At 44.9% G+C, this 26,150-nt stretch overlaps 1 protein-coding gene across 3 annotated transcripts in view; it reads left to right on the top strand.

Moving 5' to 3' along the window:
- Positions 1–26,150, top strand: part of EIF4G1 (eukaryotic translation initiation factor 4 gamma 1) — a 205,015-nt gene that overhangs the window by 26,261 nt on the left and 152,604 nt on the right. The window contains exons 3-5 of one of the 3 annotated variants that reach the window (XM_030217150.1): positions 9,336–9,428; positions 22,266–22,352; positions 25,166–25,186. In XM_030217150.1, coding sequence (XP_030073010.1) covers positions 9,354–9,428; positions 22,266–22,352; positions 25,166–25,186 — 183 coding nt within the window. In that variant the 5' untranslated portion in view covers positions 9,336–9,353. The remainder of the gene's footprint in view (positions 1–9,335; positions 9,429–22,265; positions 22,353–25,165; positions 25,187–26,150) is intronic. The other 2 variants (XM_030217151.1, XM_030217152.1) reach the window with 2 other exon arrangements.

Raw genomic sequence — 26,150 nt, forward strand, 5'->3', positions numbered from 1 at the left:
CTACCAGCAGCAGCCTGGTCCGGTCCGGAGGGACTAAAGGAAAGCAAATTAGCAGGTAAGATCTAATTTCTCTGTTCTCAGCATGGTTTTAAATGATTTCATAGCACTGAGACGTTACTGTTTTAACATCTGAGGTCAGGCATGTTTTGTGCAGAGGTGGTGAGATGGTTTTATTACAATTTGACATTGCTTTCGCCTTTGATACTGTAAATGATGACATATTAACTGTTATCAGAATTTGGCTTCAGTGGTATAGTGTTTCATTGGTTTGAATCTTTTTTAAAGAATAGGCAGTATTTAGTTCTAAAACACGGTTGTTGCTCATTACCTTGGGAATCCTTCTTGGGGTGTTCCTCAAGGTTCTCCAGTTGCTCCACTTTTGTACAACTTATATATGAGTTCCTTCTTTTATTAACATCTGATGAGATTATGCTGTCCTATGCAGACAATATTTTCTTTCTCTTTCCTTTTGGCTATGCTGTGGACTCTGTCTCTTCCAAAATTAGTGGCTGAATAAAAAGGATAAAACACTGGTCCGTTAGGGCTAAATTAAAGCTTAACGCTGATGAGACCAAGATTTTATGGTTTTCGATGGATTTAATTAAGATTCCACAGATAATTGTGGGTAATGATGGTTCTCAGTTTAATGTAGCGAAAACTTCCAAAATTTTGGGAATGATACTGGACTCTTATGATAATTATTTGTTTGTTGCATTTGTATCCCACATTATCCCACCTTTTTGCAGGCTCAATGTGGCTTAATGGAACCATATATTAATAATTTGATTAGAAAAGCTTATTTTAAATTAAGGCAGTTACGTTTATTAAGATTTTACTTTTTAGAAGATCACTTTAGAATTATTGTGCAATTAACAATTTTGTCATTACTGGATTATGGTAACTCATTATATTTGTGCCTTTCATCTAAGCAACTTTCTAGGATTCAGATGATACAGATATCAGCTGCTAGGTTAATATTTTGGAAAACTCAGCTGGATTACGTGAGTCCTTTATTGGAATCAATGCATTGGTTACCTGTGAAATCTTGGGTTGTTTTCATAATGTTTTGCCTAGTGTTGAGTTTTTGAATGGTTTGTGTCCAGGAAGTGGGTCTCAACTGGTAAATGTGTTCAAGTTCAAAGACGGTTTCAAGAAGCTGTGTTTATTTACTGTTAGGTTTCCCTTCAGTCAAGAACATTTGGTTTAAGGCCACGTATGCTTAATCATTTTTCTTTTTAGCTGTTTGCTATTGGAATAATCTTCCTTCCTTGTCATCAGCAACAGATGAATCCATTACGAATAGGTTGTGTCCACCTACCAGCAGGGGGAGATAGAGAACACTGAAAACCATAGTGCCTCTAGGATGGCTAGCTCCATCTGCCTCTTAGTATTTCTCTATCTCCCAGCAGGGTTGGACGCAGCTTTTTCCTGTGCTTTTGCCAGTTGTAGCAGGGGTGTTGTGGCTAAGTGGAGCCCACTTTAAAGGCACATAGGTTCGCCCTTTCCCTGCCTTTCCCACCCTCTTCTGCCTCCGGAGTACCTCTGTAGCTGTTTGCCTCCGACATTCCTCACAGCGTTAAAAAAAAAAAAAGCGCTTTTTAGCGCTGCTATTTCTGATGCTTTTCCTGACTGTGCAGCGTGACCGGAGCTCGTGGACTCGGTCCTTTGAGGTAAGAGCGGTACTCAGCTCCTCCGGGGAGGGGCCGCGGACGGCGTTCTGATCGGGGTGATTTTGGCCATTTTGAATTTTATTCTGCCGTTTTTCGGCGATGGCTGCTGAGGGAGTTAAATGCTGTTCCCGTTGTGGCAAGCGCAGTTCAGCAGCAGGGCTCTGTAAATTGTGCTGTTTAGACGGTAGAGCCAGTACGAGCATGGCGAGCGATGATTCTTCCCGCTCGATGAACCTGGCAGCGGGCGCCATCTTGGAAGTGCCACATGGCTCGACCCCCGCGGGGTCCCCTAATTCGGAGACGGGAGGTCAGGGTGAGTTTTTCTCCCCCGACTTTGTGCTTATTTTACATAAAGCCTTCATGCTGAAGAGAGCTCTGCCACAGGTGTCTGACACTGCGTTGCTACCTGGTCCCCCTCCAACTGATTATGGCCCGGGGCTGATGTCAGACGTGGATGCCCCTGAGCGTTGGATGCACGCTAAGCATAGTCGGGTAAATTCCCCGTCGGAGAGTGGCGCACCCCCCCCCCCCCTGTGGTCGGGCTGTGGGGACTCTGAGGGATCTGGCAGGCCTTTGTGGTCTGAGGAGCCAGAGGAAGGTGCCGGTTTGCCACTAGATCTGGATGACCCCACTGCGGTTCGGATTTTCCACCACGATGAGCTGCCAACAGTTATCTCTGATGCCTTACAGGCCCTCTCTATTGATGATCCTGTTAAAGGCGAGGCCTCCTCTGGTAATCCGAGGATGGCGAGTACTAAGAAGCCTGCTCGAGCCTTTCCTTTGCATGTCTCCATCCAAGAGCTTATTTCTTCTCAATGGGCTGACCCCGAGGGGCCCTTGAAAGTGACCAGGGCGATGGGGCATCTTTAACCTGTGAGTGAGGAACACTTGGCCCGTTTTGGGATGCCTAAAGTGCATGCCTTAGTCACGGCAGTGACAAGAAAGACCACCCTCCCAATAGAGGGAGGGGTCGCCCTGAAGGACATTCAGGACCGGTGGCTGGAATTAGCGTTAAAACGGTCCTTTGAGATTTCGGACCTAGCCTTAAGGGCGTCTGTTTGCAGTTCTTATGCTGCTCGAGCCTGCCTCTTTTGGTTACAACAGGCAGTGGAACAGCTCGTGGATGGTGCGGAGTCCCTTGCTGAGGTTGCACCGTGCATGGAGTCGGTCTTGCCCTCTAAGTGTCACGATTGTGGTCGTGACCCCTCTCAGACTCCCTTATTTCCGGCGGTCAGCTTCTGAGCTGACTTCTATCTGTGCTTCCTGAGTTAGTTCTGTCTCTGTCTGTGTGCTGGCTGCTTCCAGCATGGCTCTGATTACTCCAGTATACTGCACCTGTGTGTGTTAAGCCTCTCTGTGCTTCAGTATGCTTTCTGCCTGTGTCTTGGTTTGTGTTCTTCTTGCCCTCTGGTGGCCAGAACCAGTGGCTGCCATAGACTTTCCAGACTTTCTTTCTGGTCTGGTCCAGATATTCCAGCCCTCCAGGTGAATCCATGATCCCTGTTTTGTGTGTTCAGTTTTTCCTGCAGACATGTTCCCTCATTGGGAGAAGTTGGAAAACAGTCTTCAAGATTTCTGGTCTACTACAGGAGGTTGAGTTCGTCCCTCCTTTGTGTTATTGCTCCTGTTCTGGGGCGTTCGTTCGCTGTGAGGAAAGTTCATGTTGTGCTACGTTGCGGTTTAACACTGCTTTGGAAGCTTTAAATTACTGAGAGGCAGATGGAGCTAGCCGTCCTTGAGGCACTATGGTTTTCAGTGTTCTCTATCTCCCCCTGCTGGTAGGTGGACACAACCCATTCGTAATGGATTCATCTGCTGTGACTAAAGGAAAGAAAATTACCAAGGTAAGAACCTAATTTTCCCATGTGAAATATGTTTAATGGGGAATTATTTTATTTTTCTCAAAGCTTTGAAAACATATTTGTTCTTTCCTTATCAACAGCAGATGAATCCAGGAACTGGTGGGTTGTATCCGCCTACCAGCAGGTAGAGGTAGAGAACACTGAAAGAAGACAGTGGCCCTGGACGTCCAGCTCCTTCTCTCTTCTGTATATCTCTATCTCCAGCAGGTGGTGGACGGATTCCTGTGTAGTGCGAATTGCATCGATTCTTCCTCACCAGGGAATGTGATGGTCACAGCTGATAAAGACCTTTCCTGCCCTTCGGAGCTCAGCGGCGGCGCCATCTTTGAAGCACCGGGGAAGCACGCCTTTTGTCTGAACTTGTTCTGCCGGCAGGGAATTCTCATTTGGCGGTTCCTCCTTTGGTGTCTGGGGCAGACGTTCAGGGAGAACTTTTTTCCCCTGAATTTGTTTTAATAATGCATAGAGCCTTCCTTATGAAGAGAGCTCTTCCGGAGTTCCATAATCTTTCCATACCTTCTGGTGTTACCCCAGCCCAAGAGGTTCCTCTGACTTCTGAAGGAGTGGTAACTTCTTCTCCTGTGGATGCGCCTGATCCTAAGCGCAGATGGGTTTATTCAGTGTCTGAAGTGGCCTCGATACCTTCTCATTCCCTTTCACATTCTTTTTTTTAGGGTTCAGAGGAGTCTTCTAGGCCCTCTAGGGTGGAAGACCTGGAAGAAGGGGGTATTTGGCCGCAGGAACAGGACGACCCTAAGGCGGTGCGTATTTACCACCTTGACGAGCTTCCCGCTCTCATTTCTGTTGCCTTACAGGCTCTCAATATTGATGATCCAGACGTATCTACGGCCTCTTCGTTTAATCCCAAGATGGCCAGTGCTAGGAAGCCTTGGGCATTCCCGGTCCACGAGTCCATCCAGAAGCTTATCACAGCTCAATGGACGCGGTCGGATGGAGCCTTAAAGTAGCTAGAGCAATGTCTCACCTTTACCCGGCTGGAAAGAATCATCTCGCTCTGTTTGGGCTACCTAAGGTAGACTCGTTGACGGTGGTTACTAAAAAGACTACTCTCCCTGTGGAGGGGGGGGGGGGGGGGGGGGGTCGCTTTGAAGGATATGCAGGACTGCCGCTTGGAGGCTTCTTTGAAACGTGCTTTCGAGGTTTCAGCCCTGTCACCGCAGGCTACTATTTGCAGTACTTATGCGGCTTGATCGTGTCTCTCTTGGCTTCAGCAAGCGGTCAAGCAACCTGCAGAGGGTTCAGTTTCTCTCTTTGATGTGGCCCCACGGATGAAATCAGCCTTAGCCTTTTTGGCTGATGCCCTGTATGATTTGGTAAGGGTGTCTGCCAAACAGATGTCTTTGATGGTGATGGCTAGATGTCTGCTTTGGCTTTATCATTGGTCGGCTGATATGGCCTCGAAGCAGTGTTTGGCGAGGTTGCCTTTTTGGGGAAACTCTTGTTTGGAGAGGATTTGGAAAAGATTGTTAAAGACCTCAGGGATTCCAAAACCAGCATCTTCCCGAGGATAAGCCCAAGTCTTCTGTCAGGGGCTCCTCCTCTTCCTCCTCCTCGAGACCTAGATTTCGAGAAGCCCGCCGGTACCGTCATGGGCGGCCTCAAGTTCTGCGCAGCGTCCCATTTTCAGCAGAGGGCTTCCTTTCGTTCAGACAGTCTGTTGGTTCCGGTCAGGGCCAAGGAACCCAGGGACGTCCTTCACAATGATGGGGTGCAGGTCCACTCTTCCGTTCCCCGAATAGGGGGTCAATTGTCCCTTTTCCTTGAAGAGTGGACCGAAGTAACGTCAGATCAATGGGTTCTAGAGTTGATCAGAGACTGGTACAGGTTGGAATTTGTAACTTCCGTTGGAGACGCCTTTTTGGAAACCTGCTGCGCCACTGCCATCAAATTGAGCAGCTGTTGGAGATATGTTGTAGTCTCTTGGATCTTGGTGCGGTGGTTCCTTTTCTTCAGGACAAGTATTGCTCCGGTCGGTACTCAATCTATTTTGTAGTTCTCGGAAAGGTGGAATTTTCAGGCCAATGCTTGATTTGTGCAAGGTCGATGAGGCCCTGAAAGTGCGGCATTTCCGCATGGAAACGTTAAGGTCAGTCATAGCAGCAGTTCAACTGGGGGAATTCCTCACATCTCTGGACCTCAAAGAGGCATATTTACAAATTTCAATCTGGCCTCCTCATCAGCGGCTTCTGTGCTTCGTGATTCTAGGCCGGCATTTTCAATGCCGTGCCTTGCCATTTGGACTGGCCACGGCACCTTGTACTTTTTCCAAAGTTATGGTGGTGGCGGCTGCGTTTCTGAGGAGAGAGGGGTCAGAGTTCATCCCTATCTCGACGATTGGCTCATCCGAGTAGACTCGGAGAGGGAGTGTCGCCTAGTGACTGCCTGTGTCATAGAACTCCTTCAGTCTCTGGTTGGGGTGGTCAACTTTGCTAAGAGTCATCTGACCCCCTCTCAATCTCTCGAGTATTTAGGAGTTCGGTTTGACACAGCTTTGGGCTCTGTCTTTCTTCCCGACAGCAGACGTGTCAAGCTCCAGAGTCAGGTACGCCTTCTCTTGCGATTACCTCGACCTCGAGCTTGGGATTTTGTGCTACTGCTCGGGTTAATGACAGCCATCCTGGAAGTGGTTCCCTTGTTTTGGTGATATCTTTGAAAGATACCTTCTTCCGAACCATGCACTTTTGAATGACTGTTGGACTTCTCCCAGGTTCTTGCATAGCTCATAAAGCCACCATCTAACAAATACTACCCTTAAGTTTGCTATGTGGAAAATGCTGTACCATCATTACTTGTTGATGTATTAGTGAGCTTCAGGCCCTGGCCCACTTGTGTGCAGCTGTTCCATGACAGAGGTCATGAAAACATACCTATGTTTTCTGTCAAAAGTTGTTTTGAAGCTCAATATCAGCCAGTTTATCTTACCTTGAATTCTGCCTTCTATCATCCTCCACAGTGGGTGGTAGTGCAAGAAACCTGTCACAGAGGATTACAAACATGCACTCTTCCACTGCAATTGGTGCATGGTGCTGTTCTGGGAAATATTGTTTCTTCATATCCTATGACACAATGCGTTCAGGTTGTCCCATAATGAAGAAAGTTGTGTCCTAGATTTCTTCTTAACATAGCCTTTTGCTGTAAGATGTAAATCATTCTTCAGGGCAGAGTCATGGTCCATCAGTTGTATGCCACTGCTACTTCAGCGCCAGTCTTTGCTCCTCATTACGCATTGACATCTACAAAGTAGCTGCTTTGTCCTTTCAACACTTACTCAGAATCCATTGGTGCTTGGACCAGCTGCTTGGCATGAACAGTGACTTTAGTAGAGTTTTTTTTTCTCTCCAAATTTCTTAAGCTAATTAGGCCATATAGGTTTACAAAATGCGGTCTGTCATACATATTTGACAAAATCGTTTTCAGACTATGTCTTTACGTTTGCCTGCTCCACCTACCACAGATCTCCATCTGTCCTTCACCCTTAGCTTGACAGTCACCTGTTTGTGGCGATCTTATCTAGCTTTTATATAGATAAAGCTAGGTTGCTTATCAGTAACAGGGCTTCTCTGTAGACAGACAAGCCAGCCATTAACCTTCCTGCCTTTCCCTGCAGTTTAAACAGCCACTATGATTAGTTCAGTCCTCAACTCGTGTACTCTCAGCACTGGAACAGACTGGTAGGGGGTGAGAGTTACCACCAGGAGGGTTTTCTTATAATTGCTCAGTCTTGCAGGCCTTTTTGTGCTCTAGGGGAGCAAGTGCAAGCTAGTACTGTTAGATATCGCCACCTATATATGGCTTGCTTATCAAGGTGTCCACAGAACACCTATAGGAGTTAAACAGCCTAATTTTATTTGTTGTTGTTTTCAACCCAACAGATGTTGGAAAGAATTATACAAAAAGGGGTCAAGAATGTGTGTCTGGGAGCAAAATAACTCTCCAAAAATTTAATGGGATGGGCCTTGGTATTTTGTAAACTCCAGTGAAATGATACATTGAATTAAAAAATGGGCCATGTTGACTGGGGTTTCTAGAGAAGTCCCCCATTCCACTACTGTGGGAGAAGCAGTTCCAGCTTCTGCAGCATTTAAACATAGAGGATACCTTACATTTACTGTTGCACAATCATCATTCAGATTTTTAGTTTTGCTCAGTTTTCCTCCAAGGAAAACTGCTTTTGGCACATTTATCCGGGTTATGTCATTCTGATGCCATCTCAAAAGCTTTTTACTAAACTGAGCTGCTTTATAGTCCCGGGACAGTGATAAAGGAGAAAAAGAAGGACATTGATCACAGAGGTGTCTGTTCCCAGCGATTTCTCCGAATCAAGTTGAGACGGAAAAGATCCTCGGGTATCAAGAAATGCAGTCAGGTCTAGAAACTGTGCCAGAAATATACGGAAAATGTTTCCATTGTACTGGGAGCCCACAGGCTTGATGAAAGAGAATTTTAAATCATACCTAGAAAGGTTGCCTATACATGTTTAGAATTCCAGAAAGAAGCTCTTTGGCATGACGCAAGCGTTCTCAGTAATATTCCACATACCCTGTTTTAGGAGAGGTTCATTACTGTCCGTGGTATGCTCAAAATTAACCAATTTGGGTTCATTGCCCCTGAGTGAAACAGTAGCTAGAGAATTCCTTATTTCAAACACCCTCTCCTGTTCTCTACTCTTTCCTTCCCTCACCCCAACCCCTACAAGTGCTTCCCATTGCAACTAACTCATCACCACCAAAATGTACCCCCACACCTGCCTTACCTATTCACATTCTCTCTACCGCTCTCTCTCTCCCCCCTCCCTAACTAGCCCCGGCCCCCACCTCTTTAAGTCAAAACGTGTACACAGTGGGTTGGAAAGAATTCCATGAGCCATGCTGTACATGCTTTCCACACTTGTTTGTCATATGCTGCTGTTGTTGCTTTCTTAATTTCTTCATAAATTGAACAGTAAAATAAAATAGTTGTACATTCGTAACATTCTAGGGCTATTGAAAATAGAGCTGAACCACATAGCATATTTTACTTGTCAAATACAAATAATGCAAAATATTTTTTGGCCAGGTACGAATACCAAATAAGAATAATGGGAATTGAGAAAAACGACGTGAAATCAGAGATCAAGTGTTTATTTCCATAGGATTTAGCACAGTAGAGCCCTGGATTATTCACTATTCAGCCGAATACGAATAATGTATTTAGGGCACTTGTTTGGGGCCAAATCGAATACGAGTACAGCCCTAAGTAGAAACATGCTGTCCAGGCTTCTCTCTGAATTAGTGTTAAGTGACCCCATTTTAGCAGCTGAAAATTCACACAACTCTAGGTGGTAATCAAATTATCACTCAAACATAAATATGTAAATACATGCCTTTTAAAGCAATTATCTGCACTTACCACAACTGAGACACACGGGCTTAGAAACTACAATACAGCTTCTGGAACAGTTGAATTGGGTAGTGTGGGTGCAGTGGCTGATTGATTGGGGGGGGGGGGGGGGGAGGCATTTATATGGATTGTTAGCTGGATGGTAACTGCAGGGCTCCCCCTGCTGTGTAATACACTTCTTTTATGCCATGTAGATAAATAACCCAGGACTCCGTTATCAACTTGTGTTTCTCTTCTCCTTTGCTGGAGGGGAACAGGGTATCCCTCCCATTAACAAAGAATCTTTTTGGGCTGCTCCTCTATCTTGGACTGCTCCTGGTTCCTCACAAAACTATTGAACACCTTGAAGCAAGTTTGCTGGCCACTTGTATTAATGGATGTCTTTTAATGTTTGTTTCCACAGGTAGCCAGGGCCCATGAAATGAATAAAGCAGCACAACCTATAGGAGGACCCCCGGCAGCCCCGCACCCTGCCCCCTCTCCTGGACTTTCCCAGGTAATGCCTCCTAAAGAAGGCTGTGATTCAGGGCACCCATTTGGGATGCGTGCTCTTGTCTGGGGGTATATGTTCTGTGCTTGCAGGGTGTGAGCTGAAGACTGGGCAGGGCGTCAACTTCTGCCCAGCAATATACAGAGTAAAGTTAGTATGAGCTGTAATATGTCCTTCCATTATGTAGCTTCCTGCTATTCCAGAGTTTGTGGGATAATAGTGTCCGTCAACCAGCAGATGGAGAACTGAAAACTGAGCTGAGACATCTCTCTTGACATCCAATCCAGCTCCTCAATATTTTCTATCTCCAGCAGGTGGATGGACACACTTTTCAGCCTCTGGCTCTGCTCCTGGTCCAGTTGGTCAGCTAGTCCCCAGTTGAGCTTTGTGGGTGGCTTGAGTCTGCAGAGTCATATCTGGAGGCTTTCAGATCCCTGTCTCTGGTGCCCCATGAATTTACTTCTTCCTTCCCTTCACCTCTCTCCTGTTTCCTGTGTAGCTCTCCTTTTCCAGTACAACAACCTTAAAAAAAAAAAAAAGAGAGAGACTGAAAGAGGTTTGCTGGAGTGTGAGGGACAGAGCATCAGTCCTGATTCTCATCTAGGGTAAGACTTGTGGAGACTGTGAGCTTGGAGGGAGTAGCCAGCAGTGGTAAGTCCAACAAAAGTTTGACTCGGAACTGCTTGGAGGGCTGCAAGTTCTACTTGGCGCAGGGAGGAGGGATCCTGATTCAGTGCTTGGACTGCGTGGTGTGGTGCTTGTGACGGGATGAATGGCAACTCCGTGGAGGCAGTTAAGTGATTTTCCTTTGTGGAACCTGCCAGGTGGTGTCAGCACATTTCAGTCCATGCAAACCTGGAATCCCGCAGGACACGGAGGAAATGCTCAGCGGCAGTATGTCTTCAGATTTGGCACTGCATTTGAATATTTTGGGGAGTTCAGGCTCTCCAGCAGGTCCAGTGCGCAGTTTGATGCAGAAGAGCCTGGGGACAAGCGCCATTTTGTTGGGGTTGACTGGTAGTGAGGGACAGACTCTGTCTGATCATGTGTGGAGCACAGCCACCATTTTACAGCCTTGGGGCCCGACAAAGCATTCAACTGCATTGGGATCTGTTTTCTCTGGAGTTTAAATTTCTCTTACACCAGGTAGGGAAGTAGGGACAACCAGAGTTGCTGTAAGGAGCTTGTTTATTGAACTGCTGACTCCTAAGAGATCTCATTTAGACCTCCAGGAATGGGCAGATGACTGTGTGCTTCTTCCTCCTCTTTATCTGATGTGGCCTCAGTCTATTTAGAGGAACCATCGTTGAAGGAGCCGTTAGAGGAGGGAGGTGATCCGAAAGTACTGAGGTGGTTTCATAAAGAGGTGCTCAGTACTCTTATTTCTGAGGTATTGGCAGTGTTTTCCATTGAGGAGCCTTCTGCTCAAGTGTCAGGCATTCCATCTTCGTCACTCATGAGGGGGCTTGGAGATCCTTCTAAAGCCTTCCCAATGCATCCAGACATTCAGGACCCAATTGCAGCAGAATGGGTCTCATCGGGCACGGGGATGAGAGTGGGGAAGAGCAATGACTCGCTTTTACCTGTTGGTTTTAGAGGAGAAAGATAAAGTACAGCTTCTCAGGGAGAACTCCCTTGTTACAGCGATGACTAAGAAGACCACTTTGCCGGTGGAAGGGGGCATTGCTCTAAAATACCTACAGGATAGGAAGCTAGACTAGATGAAACAAGCCTTTGAAGTGGCCTCTTTGGGCCTTCAAGCGACAGTGTGCTGCTTGTTCATGGCAAAAGTATGCCTGAAGTGTCATCAGCAGTCTACAACACAAGATGGGTTCTTTAATGCCCTCCTGGAAGTGGGTTGGCTTACTTGGCAGATGCTATTTATGACATGTTAGGGGTTATGGCCTGAAGTATATCTTTTCTGTCATTGCACGTGGTAAATCTGGTTGCTGCATTGGGTAGCTGATGCAGCGTTAGTCGTGTCTAGTTAAACTGCTCTTTTGGGGCAAGTGACTATTTGGAGAAGATCGCAGTAACTTGTTGAAAGAACTGGGGGAAACTAAGCCACAGCAGATGCCGGAGGATAAGCTGAAAGCCTATGGTCATCTGTCTTCAGGGGGCTCGATTTTGAAACAGCAGACTGTACCAGTCTGGTTGTCGGCAAAATGGTCAAGTCCCGCTTTCAGGCACACCAATCTTCCCTTTGTATGGTCAAGAAATCATCCTCTCAGTCAGCTAGAGCGCCCAATGGCTCCCGAGCTTTGCAATGATGCAAGGCTGGTTCGCTGTTCTCTACCTCCCTTAGGAAGATGTCTTCAGGAGTTTCAGGATAAGTGGGCCAAAATCACATCAGACCAATGGGATTTGGATGTTCTTACAGAAGGTTACAAGTTGGAGTTCTCCTACCCGGTCACTCTCTTCTCGCAGTCTCCTTGTCGAAAGGGAACCAAGGTGGTTGAGGTTCAGGCCACTGTAGATTCCTTGCTGGTGCACCGGGCTGTTGTTCCAGTTCTCCAGGCTGAACAGGGACAATTTTTGTAGTCCCAGATTGGCCGCAGAGGCCGTGGTATGTGGACCTGATTTGACTGCTGGACGGGGATCCTGTCCATCTTCTGCAGGTACTTGGCGTACTGAAGCAAGGTTTGGTGCTCATGGAGGATCTGTGCCCCTTTGGTCTTATGGCTTGGCATTGAAAGGGCTCAGTTGAGCGAAAAGGTTACTCTGATTCAGTCTTTGCTACCTTGCTTGTGGCTTGGAAACGTGCTACATCCGTGGCGTGTGTGTTCTTCCAGGTAGGTCTTCAGAAAGGATTGGCATTGGTTTCTCTAAAAGTTAAAATTGCAGCTTTGGCCTGTTTCAGGGACCAATCACAGAAGATGTCTCTTATGGCTCACCTCTATCATTAGATTCTTGCTGAGAGTGGGCCCGCTTGCAGCTTCCCTTTCGTACGTCTTAGCCAGATAGAAACCTTAGTTTAGTCTTTCGGTCTCTTCAGAAGCCGCCTTTTGAGCCACTCCAGATGGCCTCCTTGAAAGATCTTATTCTAAAGAATGCATTCTTGATGGCTTTTACGTTAGCACATAGGGCTTCAAAGCTTCAGGCTCTCTTGTCAGGATCCCTTTCTTCCCCTTTTCAGAGGTGGGGGGGGGGGGGGGGGGGTTGTCTCCCTGCACATGGTTCCTTCCTTCCGAAAGTGGTATCAGAATTTCATCTCAAGCAATCTGTGGAGCTTCTGTCCTTTTCAGAGAGGATGAGGAGGCTCGGTATTCCTGAAGTGTAGTGTCCTCATTAAATATCTAAAAGTCACAAATGAGTTTCACAAATTGTATGTTGTTTGTGCTTTTTGGTAGATAGAGGCTTGGCTTCAATTGCTAGATGGCTGAAGGAGACTATCATGTTAGCTTATTTGCTTGCAGGAAGCAGACTCCTCAGACCTTGCAGGCTCATTTTATGAGGTGCATAATGACATCTTGAGTGGAGACTACCTTACTGTCTCTGGCTAATATTTGCAAGACGGTGACATGATCGATGTTGCATACAAGGTCGCATTTATTTGACTAATTGCTTAGGGCAATGATGTCAATGAGATTTACATACATTAAAATCTCTTAACTTACATCAAAATACAGTTTGTCAGAAAAATTACAATATGAACAGGGAAAAGTAAACCAAATACAAAACAAAATAAAACAAAAGCAAACCTACTGCATTTCACAGGATCCTAAGGCTAAAGAAATCTGAACGAGAAAAAAAATCAGCTAATGAAAGCCGACTGAAATAGTTGTATTTTAAGTAAGACCTTAAATGAGGAGAGAGAGAAGGCTCTGTATGTAAAAGTATAGGCAAAGTGTTCCTAAATTTAGGACCCACTACAATAAATATCACCTTCCGAAATGTGGAGGATGGAATTACGCGCATTTAGGGGACAGGTAATAGTGATTATTGGCTGGAGAGCAGAGCTCGCCCAGGAATATAGAGCTGGAAGCAAGGGACAAAAATCCAGGTAACCCTGCATGAAAGATTTTAAATACCAAAAGCAGTGTTTTATAGGTAATGCGATATTCTTCCGGCAACCAATGCTCTACTTTGTGCAATGGTGTCGCATGATCATATTTTTTTAGCACAAAAAAGTAATTTCACAGCAACATTCTGTATCAGTTGCAATCTTTTGATCTCTCTTTGGCCAATGCCCTGTAAAAATGCAACAGCTTGATTACTGCAATGTACAGCTAAAGCGTGAATTACAATATGCAATGCTCTTTTGCCAAGCACTACATCCTCTGCTATCAAGATGTTTAATAATTAGGTCTGCCACCTCTGTTGTGCAGCGGAAGCCATAGGCTTTCTACTATCCTGTAAAGGATTCCATGTTCCCTCCAGATACTGAATTACCCCAATCTTGTATCTGCTCATGACAGTTTTAAACAGTCTGGGCAGTGGCAAGCTAAGAAAGAAACCCAGTAACATAGTAACGTAGTAGATAACGGCAGAAAAAGACCTGCACGGTCCATCCAGTCTGCCCAACAAGATAACTCATATGTGCCACATTTTGTGTATACCTTACCTTGATTTGTACCTGTCTTTTTCAGGGCACAGACCGTATAAGTCTGCCCAGCGCTATCCCCACCCCCCCAACCACCAGCCCCGCCTCCCACCACCGGCTCTGGCACAGTAGTCAGTAGATATAATAATACTAGCCGTTGAGCCCGTTAAAACGAGCTACTATTGGAATGGGGGTTTTCTAAGGCCCCCCCCCTGAGGTCGCCGCTACCAGTACCCCCCCCCAGTTGCTGCCACCCCTCCACCCGTCGGCCTGGCCTTCCTTTTCTGCCTGTGTCCTGCCCTCGTGTGACGTACCGTCGGCGAGGGCGGGACACAGGCAGGGAAGGAAGGCCGACCGGAGCTCAGCTGATCTGCGTGCTGCCGAGATGTAAGTTGAATTAATTGCGATCAGAGGGCCCGGGCTGGGTGGAGGGGTGGCGGCGGCGACTCGGGGGGGGGGGGGGAGGGGGGAGTGCAGTTTCCCTCTCTGTCCCGCCCCCGTCATCACGTATTGACGCGGGGGCGGGACAGAGAGGGAAGTCTCTACTGCGCATTTGCGAGTGAGTTCGGTCACTCGCCGTTTATATGTTTGATAGTTTATTAGCTTTGGTGTCTTACCCAAAGACAATGCAAGCAGTTCAGGCATTCATATGGTGGAACAGCACTTCACGACACGTCTCTCTCTAGCCTTCTAGAGTCTTCTTCTGATTTAATACCCCTCAGACTGCCCTTTTTATACTATTTTGACCCTATTCATTTCAATGGACCCTAGCTTTCTCACCAGAGCGCTTGGCTCTTTATCAGTTGATAAGAAATGACTTCACATATTCTCAAGCCCTAAGTATAAACAAATTATGTTTAGGACAACACCTGCGGAGAAGTAGCTTCACAGGTCATTTTGTCCTCCTCAGCTCCCCCTCCCTTCTTGCACCGGACCCACTACTCACTTGCATTAGCCAAAACATCTTAGCTCATGACTTCTCGCAGGTGCCAGTCCCAGGATTGTTGACAAGAGCAAATGCCCCCTCCCTTGCCAGCTCTCTGGGAACTCATTTCAGCTTGAGCTGCAGTGAAATATATTTTGTATCAGAGATGATTTTTGATTTTAAGAGGCCTAGCTCTTAGCCTGAGCCATTGACCTGTATTTCACTGAGACCAAGTTTATAAGTCAGTTTTGGGGCTTTGGTTGTCAGGGAGGCAGCCCAAGGATCCCACCCACTCTAGGGATTTCTTTTAAACATACCACAGGTTCTGAAATAGTGGAAAGAACTAATAGAAAGAAAACTATCAGGTAAGTCCTAATTGCTCCTTCACTCAATGTGTAATTAAACACTGGAATTTATTGCTGGAGAATGTGGTAAAAGCATTTTAGCAGGGCTTAAAAAAGGTTTGGATAATTTCCTAAAAGAAAAGGCCATAAGCCGTTATTAAGATGGACAAATCCACTGCTTACTTCTAGAATAAGCAGCATAAAATCTGTTTTACTGTTCTGGGATCTTGCCAAGTACTTGTGAACTGGATTGGCCACTGTTGGAAACAGGATACTGGGCTTGATGGACTTTTGATCTGTCCCAGTATGGCAACGCTTAGGTTCTTAGGAGTGGCCCTAGCCCAGATCATTGCACCCTGTGTTGTGAAGAAACCTGCAAGTTGTTTATGAGGTAACTGAAACCAGCCAAGGTAGGCTAATTATCTCTTGGAACTGTGGAGCCATGTCAGGGACAGTGTGCTGAAAGTGTGATTGTGCTTCAAGAAACTTACTGTACGTACCAAACCTGTAAAGGAAACAGGGTTGGCTATTTTCTTTTGTATACATAAATAGTGTTTTGACTTTTACCTCCAACATGTGTGTGGTGTATTTTGTGAGGCCCTGCAACCAGCCACTAGTCCACTCTACCACAGGTTTATTCAGGCAAAATCGGAGTTGAAGAGCAGGAGGACGACATTGTGGGTGCATCATCTCTTGTAAACCCTTGGTTGGGTCATGATCGTCAGGAAGAGCAGACCAGAGCCATAACAGTTCTTGGAATATCTAAGAGCTCAGTTCAGTACCCAGAATGGAAGGCGGTTTTTGCAGAGTAATAGCTATACAAGATTTTGAACCAGATCTGTCTCTTCTGATGAGGAAAGCCCCTGAAGCATAGGACTATATGCGGGTTCTGATTTCAGATCCTGGAGGCCAAAGCAGTCTGAACTGGTTGCAAGGGTGAAGGCATTGCCCTGGAAGTTATAGGGTGGTGGTGACAATGGATGTCAGGTGGGAGGAGGGGAGAACTAGTCAGTGATAGAGGCTTGTTGATTGATGAACAGGCTGGAGATGGCCATTCGCATAGCTCTGATGGCCTTCAGGAAGCTGGTTGACGACAGTGAAGATAAGAATAGCTAAACTGGGTTAGACCAATGGTCCATCTAGCCCAGTATTCTGCTTCCTACAGTGGTCAATTCAGGTCACAAGTACCTGCTAAAATGCCAGATATTAGCAAGGTTTATGCTACTGATCCCAGGAACAGGTAGTAGCTTTCCTCATGTCTATCTCAATAGCACACTATGGACTTTGCTCCAGGAACTTGTCCAAATCATTTTTTAGAATCCAGATACACTAACTGCTGATACCACATTCTTTGGCAACGAGTTCCAGAGCTTCACTGTTCTTTGAGTGAAAAAATATTTCCTCCTGTTCGTTTTAAAAGAAGGTACCATATATCTTCTTCGAGTGTCACCTAGTCCTTTGTACTTTTTGAAAGAGTAAAAAATCGATTTATGTTTACCCATTCTGCACCACTCAGTATTTAAGAGTGGGAGCTATTGGAGGCTGTTTCCTTCAATTAGGAGTGATATGGGCACTCATTTCTTAGATGTGATGGTTGTAAGAGAAAACATTAAAGTCAGTTTTTCATTTGCAGAAAAATAAGGCTAGATGTCTAGTTGCAGGTGGAGCCCTGGGGTTCTCTATGTTACCCCATCTCTTCCCCCCCCCCACCCACCCATGGCCCCTGCTAGGCAGTGACATACAGAGGGATAGTGTTGCATCTCAGCCTGGTTGTACTGTTTGTTCTTCTCTGGATTGGCCCAGGAGGATATGGTATGTGGACTTGGCCAAATTGAAGACTGAAGAAAGACTCGGACTCCTTCAGTAGAGAGGGCTTATGGCAGACTCCTTTCCCTTCTGTCTTATGGCAGACTCCTTTCCCTTCTGTCTTTATGGCAGACTCCTTTCCCTTCTGTCTTTATGGCTTGGCTCTTGAATGGTCTCGCCTTAGGCAGAAATTTTGTGGCAGAGGTGATCACGTTGCTGCAACAAGTTGATGTCGGTGGCCTATACCAGAGGGTGGAGAGCCTTTGAGGCGTGTTTTAGGGAGTGGGTGTTTGCACCTGTAAAGGCTCTGCTGTCCTGCATCCTAGACTTTCTCCAGGAAGTCTTAAATAAAGAGTAAGTTGCTGGTTCTCTTAAAATGCATGTTGTGTGATTTGTGTTTTTGGGAATAGGTTCAGGACACCCAGTTGAATCATCACTTTAATGTGATCTGCTTCTTGAAGGGTGCAACACAATTGCTGGTGTGTCAATTTGCTCCAAGTTGAAGACTTAACCTGGTTCTGCGGGCATTTAGCTTCTGCTGTCGCAAGGCATATCTATGAAGGATCTTGTGCTATAGATGGTGGTATTGGTGTCTATTTCTTTGGGAAATGGAAATGGGACTTATACACCGCCTTTCTGTGGCTTTTCAAACTACATTTAAAGCGGTTTACATATTATATACAGGTACTTATTTGTACCTGGGACAATGGAGGGTTAAGTGACTCGCCCAGAGTCACAAGGAGCTGCAGTGGGAATTGAACCCAGTTCTCCAGGATCAGAGTCCGCTGCACTAATCACTAGGCTACTTAAGAAAAATCTCCGAGTTGCAGGCATTGTCCTGTAGAGGGATCCAGTTTCAGATCTTGCATCACTTTAATGTATATAGGGCACTGATCTAGCAGTTCCAGTGAGTTTTGAGGATTGGACAGGTTTTTTCTTCTTCAAGGGTCTGAAGAAAAAAGCCAACCGAGTCAACAATAGCTCAGATAGTTTTCTCAGATTGTTTTTAAGGGACGTATGATTCCAAGGAGCTTAAGGGCTCATTTGACCAGAGGGGTGACAACGGTCTGGGTAGAGATGCATACGATTACTACTACTACAAATCAGTTCTGTAGCGCTACCAGTCGTACGCAGTGCTTCACAATTGAACATGAAGAAGAGACAATCCCTGCTCAAAAGAGCTTACAATCTTGCTACGGAAATGTGTAGGGCAACTGTTTGGGCCTCCTTGCGCTCCTTTGCAAAACTTTATTAGCTGGATGTATTTGCTAGGGAAGACTCTGCTCTTTGAAGAGGGTGGGGTGACAATGTTCTGGGTAGAGATGCATACGATTGCTACGGAGATATGTAGGGCAACTGTTTGAGCCTCCTTGTGCTCTTTGCAAAACTTTATTAGCTGGATGTGTTTGATAGGGAAGACTCCGGTCTTTGAAGAGGGTGAGCTTAAGGCTGTGCTAGCCATTGTAAGGGGTGCTCTGTTAATTCCACAGAGTTGCACTGACCTTGAGGATAAGGAAGGAAAAATTTGGCCTTGGCTTCTAATTTTTTCCATGAGTCCTACAAGAGTTCCACCCTATTTTATAGCTGAGTGAAGTTCCACGTGAGTGAATGGTAATGTTTAATCAGAACTTAGAGAAATTGTTTTCATTTCTTTTGGAGTATCCCAGTTCTAGGTTCAGTTCTCTGGTAGGAGATTCTCCCCTCCCCACCTGTTTGAAGAAATTGGGGAGGGTCTGTTGGCTTTGTTGTGGAAATACTGAAAAACAAGCTGTATGGTGCCTCTTACCTTTTTTTGTCCTGTTTCCATGTGCTGGTAGATGGCCATAACCCACACTTCTGGATTGGTCTAGTATGACTTGAGCAGAGGCTGATGGCCACAAAGCTTTTCCCTATCAAAGAAAAGGTAAAGCAGAGATAAACACATTTGAGATAGTTACAGCAGTTAGCAGCCCCTGTCCTCTCCTCTCCTTTCTCATTCTGTATTAGCTTGTTATCCAGGGACTACAGCTATCAGCTAACTCATAAGATGCCTGATCAAGATAATTGTCATAAACTTGTTTGCAAAGCATTGAGTATCTGGTACCACCTGGCAGTGCTACTTCATCAGAACAAAGATGGTAAGATTTACGTTAACTGGCACTGCCTGAAATCAGAGCCCAGAGTGGGTATTAGGTGTCTTGTGTGACTTGAAGATCGCAGGAATCTTGCAGGATTGAAATAAGCATTTATTAGATTATGGGGTACCAGGAATTGTGTGCAAGTCAAATGCTGCAACACGTTTAGTGCCTTACGTTGTACTTGTAACTGCAGATCTTAAGTTCATGGCACAGCTTATGCCCTGTGATCAATAAAACGTTTCCAGTGATACCATAGAGGCAGAAGATGCCATATACATTTTATTTCATGAATTAGATGTTAAATTGCTGATTCTTTATGGCACCGAGTTTCAGCTAAAGTGCCTGACACAGGAGTCTGCAAAGTACAAGTAAAACAATTGATCATATATGCATATTACATAAGAAAATAAATCACCTAAAAATAAGAAATAAAATATAAAACTGCAAAACCAATAATAGTATGAATATAAATACAACATAAAAAATAAAATTTGAGGACCAAAAGGTAATATATAAACATAAAAAGACTATTTAAACAGTATGGTAATGAACATATGCGTGATCAATGTAATTTACATTAAAAAAAGGTGCATATAAATAATTTAAAACAGAGCAAGATGACCAGGATATAAAACATAATTTATCAATAATATTTTCTAAAAAGAGAACTAACCTGTATATATATGATAGAGCCCAAATGTAGCAAATGATGCTTCGTAAAAGTGCAAAGAGTGGATAAAATCTATAAACAGAAGGGGATCAATTTATGTCAGGATCAATGTGCGTACATGAATTTATGAGATGAGTAATTTATAAGCAATTTTTAAAAAAAATATTTAAGGATGTATGTATGGAGAATTGTATAAAAAATTCAAGAACCACCAACAAAGTGAGATGTGACTTGCATGAGTGAAAAACTAAGCAGTGTAAACAGGGCAGATGGGAATAAGCAAACATGGTAGAGAAAGAGGAGTCCAAGCAGAGGGATGGTTTCTGGAGCAGGGGAGTTTACAGGGAAATGGTCCAGGGCTTGGTGGCAACTCAGTCTCAATCCCCTTTGATTTACATTTTCTGTATTACTTATGCCCAGTGACATGATATGAATTTACCTTACTTTCCATTCTGTTATTGGGCTACTAGATGAGCTCATCTGTTCAGCTCTGGCTACCTTTCAAGGGGTACAAAAGAGTAAAGCCCTGTCATTTTTACAGTTTATCTCAACCACCCATATAGGTAGAGGTACACAGAAGCTCTGGATGGCTGTAGAAAAACTGTTTCAGATTCACTAATGTTTATTTCTCTGCTGCATAATAATCCATAGCCCGCTGTTCCTACTTTTTCTCTAGCCACTTTGGATTTGGAATAATCTGATTTTGGGGTCACTTTTGGATAGGGTACCTAACATTAATCAGAAGTTTCAGATCCCTCAGCATATTTACTGTACAGGGACAGAGGAACTATGCATGGTGCTGATCTCTGAAATCAGTTCTGGTTACGATTACATCTTGTTGATACAGTCTTCTGAGAGGCGATGGTGTGGTCTCTTAAGTCGAGGAGCATATGCAGCCCTTGTATATGGGGTGACATCATCAGTCAGTGTCTAGACCAGAGAAGTTTGAAGCTCTTAAGAGCTTCCTGGAGCAGTGTACCATGCATATAGCGCTGCGTATGCGTATGCGCTGCGTATGCCTTGTAGCGCTATAGAAATGCTAAATAGTAGTAGTAAATGCTAAATTTTGAGATTCTGGTGTGTCTCAGGATCATATCAGCTCCAAATTTTCCATAAAGCCCACCAAATGTGAGGCTTTTTTTTTTTTAATCTGCACAGTTTTTCATGGTCGTGGATAACAAGAAAACAAAACCTTTTTTTGCGTTAAGTTGCCTCAGTTTGTCTTTTTTGACATTTCTTAAGGGATGGATGTCCAAAAAATATTGGGCTGCAAAAATGGCCACCAATCAGACAACAAAAGTACTTTTGCTAAAGAACATGGGGTAAAGCTGGTTCCTTTAGGCATACCTGGTAGTGCTGCAGATTTGTCCAGACCTTCTGGTTAGCAGTTGAGTTGGTCATTTCTAGAACTGTATAGTCTCTCCTTATATTATTGTATTCAGGCTGTCATATTCTCACGTGTGGGTAGACGCCGATCCACATCGTCCGGTCCGGCATTTATGCCCATGTAAAAAAAAACAGAGCTTTGTGAAGCGCGAGCCATTTGATTTGGCCGGTGAGGTATTCGCTCCATGTCCACGAAGACTCCCAGTGGCTTCAAGCGTTGTACACGTTGCAACCGGACCATCTCTGGAAACGATACCGTTAAATTTAGCCACTGCATCTATCATAATTCTCAAAGTCGTCTTCCTGGACATTGTATGCAATGCAGCTACTTTGTCTTCACTTCAAAATTAAATTACTGTTCAATCAAAGGCACTGCTTTTGGTCAAGCTGTTTTGTCCAATCTCTCTCTGTAACTTCAGTAATGAACAAATTACCTATAACATCAGGCAGCCCTGGTTTTGGGACTCATTTTTGTGCCTGACTCAATGCTGCATACCTGTAACAAGCCTTCTGTAGATGTTTGCTTAGGTACACAGTCCATCCCATCTCCTTAAGCTGTGAAACTGATGGGATTGCTGTACTCGGGAGGAGCCACACAAGCTCAAAAATTGACACTTCTGTCATTCTGGAGATCTATTCTATCCGGGTGTTGTGCAGTCTCAGCCACGTGTGCCTAAACAATCCTGTCTAGTAGAAACATCTGTTACAGGTGATCAATAATGCTTTACTGTGTTTAGTGCTTCATCTGGTCTTCCATCATTATCCATGTGCCTTTCCAAGCAATCTCCTCTGTTCAGGCTGCCTTGTACTGCTGTTCTAGTTCAGGGACTGTAGGGACCTTCTTGTGGCTTTGCAGAAGAAAAGCTTCCAAGGCTATGGATGCATTACTAAGAGATGTTTTTAGGATGTCAGCCCTCTTCCTTTTGGTACCTATGTGTACTGGGCCACTTATTTTTCAGGGGTCATTTTTCCTATTGTACTTTTGTCCTTCCCTTGGCAGTCGGTAGCCGAGTCTGCTCAAGTTTAACTACCTCTTTCTTTTTTTCCTGCAGTCCTCGTACCCGCCTGCTCAGACGGTACCTGTGGTGTTTGGGCCACCACAATCTTCACAAATGAATACACCGTCACAGCCTAGACAGGTAAGAGCATCCTCTGTGTTTGTCTTGTTCTGCTTCCTTCAGTGTTTTGATATAGAGTGAATGTATATCTGATTTCATGGGTTTGCTCCCTTTGTGCGAAAGACATTTTATGAAAATTTAAATTGTTTCAAGTATTAAGAAATGAAACTTTTTTTTTTGCCATGTGAGGGTTCTTGCTTTTGGAGATGTACTGGGAGTGAGCTGGGTGATCTGGTGAGTCTCTGCTGCCCTAGGATTTGGGGTTGCTTCTTTTGTAAGGACACTGATACGTTTGGTGCTCTTGGTCATATCTGGAATCTGACCAGTAAATAGAAATCCTACTGCTTTGAGATGCTTGCAGTTTGAGCTCTGACCCCTTTTTCTAGCAGTTGTCCCTGTAAATGCTATTCTTTGTACAGTCACCTTGATAAGAGGTTAGGGCTCTTGAGTTTGTTGAAGAGACAGTTGAGCGGGGATATGAGAGAGATCTTCAGAATCCTGAAGTAGAGTAGAGTTGTTTACTCTTTCAAAAAAAATAAAAAGACTAGGGGACATTTCATAAAGATACATGGTAATACATTTAAAGTGAATAGGAGAAAAGTTTGATGGAGGTATCGGTTTGGTCGGGTTGTTGGTGCAGAGATGGAGGTGTTCTTTGGCACTGCAGCAGTGGTGTATATTGATGGTCATGGACATGGGTCCATTGAGTGTTGTCCGGTACTGTTGGTTTATGGTTGTTGTTGAGTGTGTATGCTTTAATTAATTTACCCCCCCCCCCCTCCCCAAAATAAAAAAAGTCACAATAAGGAAAAGGATCCTCAGACCTGTCCACTGACAGGTGGAACTAGCAGTTTGTGGATTGCAGAAGAGCCCTGTTCAAAGTGGTCCGTGAGGGATCAGCTTGTTAGTTACATACTGGCTGGCAGAGAAGTAGTACAGTAATTAAGTGCAAGTCTGAAAAGTGTGTTCTCAGTCTCCATCTGCTGGTAGGTGAGCATAACCCATGTGTTAGCGGTTTGACCAGTGTGGACGGCCTAAAGGAAAGAAAATGAGCAAGTAAGGCCTAATTTCTCTGATAGAGTAGTGCTGCGCTATCTTGATTAGAAAAGTTTCATCCCTGCTTGTAGAGCACAGATTAGAGAGCTGGGAACAGGGTTTGTAGGAATCCTGCGGCTACTGCAGGAATCCCATGGAACTCCCCTCCAGGGCCATGGAACTCCCCTCCAGGGCCATGGAACTCCTGCAAGAATCCTCTCAAGGTCCACGAAAATCCAGTGGGGATGGACGCAGGTCCTGTGGGGTTCCCACAGCAGTGTAGTGCCATGCAAGCCTACCTCCTTATCCTCAGCGCTGCCTCAAATTCCTCCTCTTTGGTGATTGGGCTCTGCAGAGACCTGAGCTGTGTGGTGCAGGAAGTTGGGGAAATCTTGCGGGACTTCAAACCATGACACTTCCCCAACTTCCTACACTGCACAGCTCAAGTCGCTGCAGAGCCCACTTGCCGAGTAGGGGAAGATGAGGAGTTTGAAGCAGGTCTGTGAGTATTGGCTGGATAGGGGGGCCATGATAGAGATTGTGGGAAGGGTGGAGGGGTGCCACAGAGAGGCTGGGGATGGAGGTGTTCTTTGGCATGAGGGGCTGGAGGGAGATGGGCTGGACCCTGCAGAGGGGAAGAGGGGCTTGAAGGAGATGGGCTGGACCCATGGGGAGTAGACAGGAACAGGGACACAGAAGAGAGGTGCTGGACAGGACAGATGGGGACATAGGGAAGATGGATAGCAGACATGGAGAAAGAAGAAATGCCAAATAGAAGACCTTGGAAAGGCAGGGAACATCGGAAGACATGGAAAAATAAAAATGCTCAGAATACAAAGTTAGAAAAATTTTTATTTATCAACTGTAATATGTCAGGTTTAGAAAATGTGCATCTCTGATATCTTTCATTTCCAGAACGATGGCATAGGCTGGGTTATTTTAGTATAGGGGACGGGCGGGGATGTGGGAGATTACTTGAGGGGGATGGGTTACATTCCAGCAGGGACAGGTGAAATTTCTGTCCCCATGCAACTCTCTTGCGCAGATCTCTATTTGAATGTGGAGAGCAGCTGCTTCTCTCCCTGGTTAGCATAGCAACTTCTTTGATTTTTCTGCACAGCTCTATATGTCTGAATGTAGAGGGCTGTTCTAGTTCTCTCTGTGGGAGCAGATCAGCCTGACTGTACTTTGCTGTCCAGATTCAAACTCTGGGATGTTGGCCCATCTCTACACGTCCACACCCTATCTTGGAGGTGCTGCTCTGTCTGTTAACCAATGGTGGTGGTGTGTTTTTTTTTTTTTTTAATTTCTAAACTGTTTTTCCAATTTTAGTTCAAGTGGTTCAAAATTTTTTTTAAGGTGCAATAAATTCCAAAGATTTCATTCTAGGTGTATGTTGAGACAATGGGAGGTAAAAGGAATTGACCTAGGTCACAAGGGAAAACTATGGAAATTTGTTTTCCCCTAACCTAAAGTGATAGGTAAAAGCTGTTTTCCTTTCTGATACTGTGGTACTAAAACTGAGATGTCCCAGTCTGAGTTTAGTTATTCCTGCCTGAGCTTAACCAAGATCTCCACAGCAGATAGATTTTGTTTGTGCTTGTGCTGCTGAGGTCTCTTTGCTGCAAGACAGAACTTTTAAGGCCTGTCCTAGCAGGGCCTGCTGCCTAGCATAGTGTTGCTGTATTAGTCCTTTATGTTCGTATGTTCATGCTTTGCCTTGGTGGTTTCTGAATTCTTCTTTCTTGTTTTCCCCTTTCACTTTTCCCTCTTGTGTGTTTGCATGCTGCTGCTAACAGGGAGGATTCAGGTCTCTGCAGGTAATGTGTCTTTTTTATTTTTCTCTAAATATAACCTTGACTTGGGGAGGGGTTTCTGGGAAATCTCTGAGGGAGATCCTTATGTGTTTCTTGCTTTGTGGGTGGGTTCTTTGAGACATCCCTATGGGGGGGTTACCTGGCTAGGTTTGATTACATTGCATTACACATCCTGGCAGGTTATAAATTCTTTGCAGTTTATATAACCATAGATGAATTTTGTCACTCAGTGTATGGGTAGGTTTGCTGCCTATCCAGGTGGCTCCCAGGCAGTTTAGGAGCATTGCTCACAGATTTTACATGATCGCTCACAAAAATGTGTGTTTTTGTACTATATACAGAAATGCATTGCTAATATTGGTGTTCAGAAATTGTTGGTTTTTAAAATTTGTTGCTCACACGAAAAGAAAATTACACACATCATGCCACTCTTTAGAGGAAACACTGGATGCGACTGCTGGCCTTTGTTCTGCTCCATTGATTCAGTTGCACTTTTGAACTCCTCAGATTAAGTGCATTGGTGTCCAGGTAGCTATTTGCCCCTTTTCTCCACTAATGGGCTGATGATCAATTTCCCCGCACTGTTCTGAGCAGCACTTTAGAATTAGCTCTGGAACAGTATGAGGAAATAAAGCCCTGATGATCAAACTAATAGCATGCAAATTTATGGAAGAGTGGCCTAGTGCTTAGAGCACCGGTCTTTCAATCCCAAGGTGGCCAGTTCAAATCCCGCTGCTGCTCCTTGTGATCTTGGGCAAGTCACTTAACCCTCATTGCCTCAGGTACAAACTTAGATTGTGAGCCCTCCTGGGACAGACAAATATCCAGAGTACCTGAATGTAAGCTACTACTGAAAAAGGTGTGAGCAAAATTAAATAATAAATAAATAAAATATTAGCTTTGATCATCAGGGCACTTCTGCGGGAGGATTGTGCCTGGGCATTCACTGGGCGGGGCTTCAATATCA

Source organism: Microcaecilia unicolor, chromosome 10, assembly GCF_901765095.1.
Source record: "Microcaecilia unicolor chromosome 10, aMicUni1.1, whole genome shotgun sequence".
In the NCBI taxonomy this organism is placed as follows: Eukaryota; Metazoa; Chordata; class Amphibia; order Gymnophiona; family Siphonopidae; genus Microcaecilia; species Microcaecilia unicolor.